This window comes from Anoplophora glabripennis, unplaced genomic scaffold (genome assembly GCF_000390285.2).
Source record: "Anoplophora glabripennis isolate ALB-LARVAE unplaced genomic scaffold, Agla_2.0 scaffold341, whole genome shotgun sequence".
NCBI classification, from domain to species: Eukaryota; Metazoa; Arthropoda; class Insecta; order Coleoptera; family Cerambycidae; genus Anoplophora; species Anoplophora glabripennis.
The window spans coordinates 6,025-13,693 of record NW_019416475.1 but is presented as its reverse complement, the minus strand read 5'-3'; the positions used below and the strand labels follow the sequence as shown (position 1 = coordinate 13,693).

Sequence of the window (7,669 nt, the reverse complement as noted above, 5' to 3'; positions counted from 1 at the left end):
ATAATTAATGAATTAGTTTTAAAAAGTACACTTTTAAAAAATCTCCTTTTATATTAAATTGGAATTTTTAGATTATACTTAGCTCTACAACACAATATTTTCGATTGATACAAAATATATATTTTAATGATTATTTATTTATTAAAAAGAATAATGCTTTAACTTCTTATACCTTCCAACTACTACTTATCCATTTTAAAAAAATCTAAATTATTTTAATTTAAGATTTTAATTTTTATCTACAAACAAATTGTGAGATTAATTATTTTTAAAACAATATCAAATTATCTATGGCTAACTTTTTTCAAATATTTCAAATAAATCATTCACGAAGAGCCTATTTAAAATAAAATAAATTCTGAAACTTTCAAAAAACGGGCCGCTTGATGAATGTTTCCCGGGCCTGTTCATCTAGCCAGTCCGCCTCTGGCAGGGACTAACTCATACAGCGTTTCATGAGGCGAAAAACAAAATGAAGAACCACAACTGGGAGCGAGGGAATTCAGTTATGCGTTACACAAGGGGGTAATGATATTGAGCAGTTACACTGTCATTACGCTTTTATTGAAATAAACCACATTTTTTTCTAAGCCCTCTAGTCGCAACAATGTAATTTACTCTTTAGCAACTATCCATACGACCTGGTCAAACCTCCATATTTCAAGCACACTAAACTTGGGCATTCGGGAAAAGTGAATAGAATCATTTTCGTTTAATATTAGTCATAGAATTCATATACGAGGTATCTCGGATACCTCAGCGGCCACCCTGCATATTTCTAGGAAAGTTTTTAACACAAAATCAATATATAGGTACCAATATATAGGGTGTATTACATAGCATGTAAATACTTGGTTAAATTTAATGACATATAATATAAAAAGCGTGTTCAAAATGAATGAAAATATATGCATTACTTCCAAGGTCGTTAAAATGAGTAGGTTGTCTGCAAACTACTAATCCCTTCGCACCACTTCGGCCTATAAATGATGAATGACGTCATTGGTATTATAAATCGAATAACGTCAATAATTATGTTTGCTAATAAATTTACAAAATTTCAGTTTTCATCTATATTTTTGGAGTTTCCCTGTGTCGTGTGTCATAGAAATTGTTGTCATTGAGTTTTTTTTCTACTGTTAAGTACTATTGAGTTGAGTTCATAAACTTTTATCTAAAACTATACAATTTGTAATTTTGGAAGCCCAATATTTGTCGTGTGAATTCTTATAAAATTAACGTAAAGTGGGAATGAGAAACTGGCAAATCTATTAGTTTTAACAGGTCTTCAAAAGATCCTCAGTTAAGAAAGAGTGAATTGGATATAGTATTTAGCGAAAATACGTTTTTAATCCTGCTACAAAAAAATTTGCAGTAAGCTTTTTTATAAAAAGATTTATGAGATATAAGCCGTACAATAATAATTAACCAGCTTCAGATGAATTAAAATCATTTTGCCGTGTTCCACATATACCTACTTATTAAACCAGATATATCGTTTCAGAAATTTTCTTCTCATTCTGAAATCAAAAGAGCCAGAGAAGAATAAATACTGGTGGTAAAGGAACTTTTTGAGTCGATTATTGCCTTCAAATAGACAGCTATACCTATATACCTATGACTATCAAAAATTCCTGCAACAAGTACAAGAATATTGGAGAGATATAGAAAATGAAAAACCGTAACTGACTTTGAGTTATACCTACTAGTTATTATTTGTTATAATACGTTTCGAAACGTTAACAACTTTTTAAAATGCGCGATATAAAATGATGTTTTTGTATTTTGTATGTCGGCTTTTTTCAGTGTGAAATTTTCATAAAAATATCCCGGACCATTTCTTTTGGCGCAAGGGTTTATTTTACTATTTTTTAAATGTGTTCACAGATGGCAAAGTACCTACACAAAAAAATAAAGAAAAAAAAAACGAAAACTATGCCACAAATAAATAAATTCAGACAATATTATAGTTATAATTTAGTCGCATCTGAACCGACATTATGACTCATTATTTTTAAGCAGAATCGAAAACGCATAGTTCACCTAATTACTTAATTACATCCTTTTACATATTCCAAACTCTGAAAATGTTGTAACTAATATTTAAAAATATCTACTTACGTAGAAATGATTAAAATTATGAATAATTTAAATTACTAATAGTGTGTTGAATGGTGGAAATCAAACCGATGACGTATTCCCGCCTCAGACATGCTGTAACGCCATTGGACAGTTCAAGATCAAAGTTTGTGGGCAACCTACTCATTCTGGAGACCTTGGATTATTTCAAGTTGCAAGAAGCAATGAAAGGTAGACATACAGGAACGGATACAGAGATGAACTTTGGGGAAGGCGTTTGTAGTTAATGTCTCAAAAAAAAGTTATATGCAATCATGAAAATTTTTAATCTTTATTCATTTATTTTACTAAAAGAAAGGTTATGCAGTCAAGAAAACTGAGACGCTTTTAAACAGAAAAATTTTGATCTTTATTAATTTATTCTGTTTGATCTCTGATTTGGTCGCTTCAGAGTAAATTTTAGATGGTTTTATAATATTGTGGTTGATACTTTTTGCACTAAAAAAAAAAATTTCGGACCATTTGGGGATCCGCGCCTGTAGACATGTAAACAGTGCTTTCATTCTTACAGTGTGATTAGGTAGGTACTTGAGTAATTTTTATTTCAAAAATAATATAATTTAATGTTTTGACAATTACCATGGTCTAGACATTAGGGTCGCTCAAAAAAAAAAACGAATATTTTTTCGTGTCTCTTGTGAAAATATGTTAATCATCCCTCAAAAAATCAGCCCAAAAAAATATTTTTAAATTTCAATTTTTTTTAAAAATTTTTTTCTCGTTATTTTATCATTTTCTAGGTTGAAAAAAATCTCGATTCTGAAAATTTCTAAAGGTCACTCATAATTATTTTAACTTTAAAAGTAGTGTACCTAAAATGTTTTCGAGCGACCTCTAAAAATAAATATCAACGAACTAATAATTTTTTTATTGAATTTGATGAAAAGAATAGAAATAAATCACGACACTTAAAAAATTTCTCGAGTCAAAATTTACTACCGCACTGCGAGTATCAAATATTTATAATTTTTTAAAATTTAAGTTAAATTTTTTTTTGAGCGGATTTTTTGAGGGGGCTCTTAAAACATGATAAACAAACATATTTCATAAGACACAAAAAAAAATATTCATTTTTTTTGGGCCACCCTACTAGACATGGTCCAACATTTTATATTTTCAAAACTAGTGTATTACCTATACCAATAACATGCATTTTTTATTATTTAAATAATTAAGAAAAAAATTGGGTTGCCAGCCAAATTTTGTGTTTGGCAAGTGTCTCATCAATTGAAATTTAAAAGTGGATGTTAGTTGATTGAAATCATTTATTGTTTTATCACAATTTTTTTTTTTTTTTCAAAAAATCCAAGAATTTTTGGTCACTGGTCCACAATTAAAATTTAGCCATTAATTTTAATTACATTCTTTTAGATAACACAAGACATAAAATACATATTTCATTTGCATTTTAAACAAGTTCAATGTGCAGACTAAAACTTTTAATTTGCACTATTTTTTTTAAATAAAATTATATATCGTTTGTATTAATAAAACTTATTTGTCAACACTATTTCCAACATTTATTTTTTTTAATTAAAAGTCAGGATAAATAAGTATTAAGAACCTTTATTACGCATTACTAGTAAATTAACTAATTACATATTTAAATAAAACTTTTTCTTTGATCAGTAAATAGTGGGATAACTTTTAGAAATAAGTTGGTCAATTTAGATGTTATAAGACAATGTATTATGTTAAAGATTAGGTACTGCAGTAAACAAATATAATAAATGCTATATACGAGTGGGGTAAACATTAATTGAATAAAAAAAATTAGATCTATAGACGTAAATTTATTGGAAGATATTTGATAAAAAAAAGTATTAAAACAAACATATTTTAATACGGTTTATTTTGATGCAGATCCAAAGTAGAAACATTATAAATGCAGACACTAATCCTAATGGCATGTTAATTCGCCAATGAAATAATAGATCACAAATTCTATGGGAACATTTTTACGATACACCAACATCTAAAGTTGGAATGGTAAGGAATTTAGCAAATGCACTGAATAAAACATTTATCGAGAAAGTAGGTATTTCAAAAAGGATGTATCGTATAACTTATATGTATACGTGTCAAATATAAATTTACAATTGACCACAATCAGTAACTTCAATTTTCTTTGATGTTTTGCCTGATTGAGATCCGAGGGCTTCAATTTTCTTAACTACATCCATGCCTTCGACAACAGATCCAAATACTACATGCCTGTTGTCTAGCCACGAAGTTTTTACGGTGGTGATGAAAAATTGGGATCCGTTGGTGTCTGGGCCAGCGTTAGCCATGGACATGATTCCAGGACCGGTGTGCTTTAGGGTAAAGTTTTCATCGGCGAATTTATTTCCATAGATGGATTTCCCACCTGTACCATTATGGTTGGTGAAGTCCCCTCCCTGGCACATGAAGTTAGGGATGACACGGTGGAAGGTAGATCCTTTATATCCAAAACCTTTGTCCCCTGTACATAACGCTCGGAAATTTTCCGCTGTTTTTGGAACTACATCACTTCGAAGCTGTAAAAAGAATAAACATAAGTAATAACAAAGCAAATTATTAAATCATAATTTATACACTACTAATATTAATTTGCATAAAATAATATCACATTAACATCGAAAGTAATAATTATAGTATGCTTCATATAGCTATAATTTCTGTATATTTATTAAAAAGTGATATATTTGCTTCACATAAATTATATACCTACACTATAAACTATAACGTATTAAAAAATTCCTGGTACATTTCATTATATTTCATCATATTCATATTCAATTTATAGATACTGTGGTGTTCACTCTTGACAAGGGTCAATACAATTTATTTTCTTAACTAATCATTATGCATATGATGAAAGTTTAACTGATTTTTTATTTTAAATTTGAATACCTATTTCTGAAGCTTAAATTATGGTAAAAATAAAAAATAGGTATGATGTAGAACAAATTTCATGTGTAATAAACTGCTTTTTTTTTCTCATTAGTGCATATTTTCTGCATTTAAAGTGTTCCCGGACGCGAGAGAGATGGAATGTAGGTGTTAATTTAGATTTCAGATCCGTTTTTTCTGTATCAACTTAATTCAGTGAGTAGATTGGACATAAGAACATATTTACTGCTTTGTTATTAGGTTTTATAAAAGACTTACAGATAAGACGTTTTTTTAAATATTGATAAATTATCGAGGTATTCAAATATTCCGTGAAGTTAAGAAATTTATAATACAGTTCCTAAATATAAAATACCTACTTCAGGTGATTCATTTATGAATAATAAAAGTACATCCCACGACATAGTATCCTATCCTGTTAATAACATATTTGGAGGGGGCTGGACGCCATAAAACACGCCTAATGTCCCCGATTTATTTGAGCACTATTAATTGTAAAAGAATTATGAAAAACTTTAATCCCTATATGTTAACAAGAAAACTTGTGTACTATGTTGTAATGAGCAATGTATTTTACGCTATTAACTTTCAATCAACCGGCATCAATAATGACTTGCAAAGGAGCATGGTGGATAGCGACTCCATTTCAATTCACCGGTTAAATTTAGCTTGTAGGTAACTTAGAAATCGTTTTAAAACTTACCTCGATAACAATTCTTCCAACAGGCTGATTGTCAGCAGACATATCAAAAAACACTCTTGGGAGACCCATTTTATTGGAAAATCTTCTTATAAAAGATGTATTCGTACTAAACTTAGTGAACTGCGAACTTGCACACCTACCGACGAATGCGCTATGGAATGCAAGGCAACCGGCTTGACGACTAAAGACGAAGAGGGCCATTTTTAACGGAAGTTACTACATTAATCAAAAGAGAACTAATCCCGTTTATTATAGAAAAGATTATGATATGATGAACGTATTAAAATTCACTGAATATAATATCAAGTAATCGTAAATAAGAAAATTACAACATTTGTAGATATATCTCCAAATAATCTCACTACATGTCAAACTTTGCGTATTCGCGTTGTCGGTGCTTAGTTCATAACAGGAACTAGAACCTTTTGGAGGGGGAAGAGCGGGCCCATCGTTGAACTTGACCGAATTCAAATTTATTTAAGCATATTTATTACATAAAATAATTAAGTTACTTATATTTTGTAGCATTAAATTGATATATTTAATATCATTAGCTATAACAAGTATTACGAAAGTGTTTTTAAGTAAACAGTTACTGAATTTCTCTTAGATTATTTAAATATATCAGATACCTACCTACTGAATTTTAAATTAACATTATTAACTATGAAATGTACCTATAAGCTATAATGGCTGAAGTTAGTACCACAAGGTCAATGACAGCGGCGTTACAGTGGTTTTATAAAGGACAGTGTGGCAGTCACAAAACATATATACCTACCTAGTACTGTGGCAGTCACAACACATTAATACAAAATACACTGGCAGTGTCACAGCAATTTGATTGGTGCCGTCATTTAATAGCAAGTGTCAAAAATGACGATTATATAATATTTTACATACCTATTATTTTGCTAGAAAATTTTTTGATATTATTTGTCAAAATAAAACCTATAAATTACCTTTTTCGCCGTAATTAACTACAAAATGAAATGTAATGAAGCGTCAGAAAATCGGTTAAATCTGATCTCATTATGTCAAAGCAACGATCTCCTTGACTACCACTTCGGCATTTATTGTCGCCACTGCCACTCTTATTTACCGTATAGTCGTAACGACAGTTTAGTGATCTTCATCTTCATCTTCATTTAGTGGTTGGTCCTAATAAGTCCCATAGCACTGCGGCCTAATTAGGCCTATTGTGCGTCTCACTATTAGTCCTATTCAGCAAGTAGATTTGTCCTTTTTACAAAGTCCAAAAACTTCCTTGCTGACACTTCTTTCAGTTCCTTGTGTTCCAAATAGGGTCTCCCAAGGAGCGCCATTCTGCTACGTGCAAATCCCGGGCACTCGCCCAGGATATGCAGAGAATTTTCATCCGCCGATTCACATCCTCGGCAGATCGGTCTGTCTACAAGCTTTAGCTTATGTAGATGTTTCCTAAACTGACAGTGTCCCCCGTTATGAGTCCTGTCACTCTCCTGTGCCGGATTCTGTTCAAGCTCAGTAGATCATTCGCNGACAAATGATAAATTCTTTTAAATCGCGTACATATATCAAGACAACCTAATATTTTGTTATTTAAAACAATAATATTGTGGTATAAAATAAATTTGTAAGTCAATAATCAAAGGAAATATTTATTTCAATTAACTACATATTTAATTGTGGATATATGACACTTTTTTTATTTGTTTTAAATAATATTGTGTTGTATTAAACAATGTTTTCTCTGCGTGACGCACTATACAAAAAAATGTAAAGGTAAATTCAAATAAGTTAAACGTACGAACCGGAGTAAGTTTAATCTGGAAATTATCGGAAGATTGGTTTCCTGTGAATTAAAAAGTACCTACCTAGCAATTTCAGAACGAAGTTCTCGTGATAAGTGAATATATCGGAACCAATGAGAATCGCGGATCAAGATAGATC

At 30.4% G+C, this 7,669-nt stretch overlaps 1 protein-coding gene across 1 annotated transcript; it reads right to left on the bottom strand.

The window, feature by feature from the left end:
- Positions 1 to 3,689: 3,689 nt before the first annotated feature.
- On the bottom strand, positions 3,690 to 6,041 carry LOC108908970 (peptidyl-prolyl cis-trans isomerase). Its single transcript, XM_018713173.2, has 2 exons — positions 5,738 to 6,041; positions 3,690 to 4,658 (listed from the first exon to the last, which is right to left on the bottom strand). The coding sequence occupies exons 1-2, from the start codon at positions 5,936 to 5,938 to the stop codon at positions 4,233 to 4,235; spliced, it is 627 nt and encodes a 208-aa protein (XP_018568689.1). The 5' UTR covers positions 5,939 to 6,041; the 3' UTR covers positions 3,690 to 4,232.
- Positions 6,042 to 7,669: the final 1,628 nt, after the last annotated feature.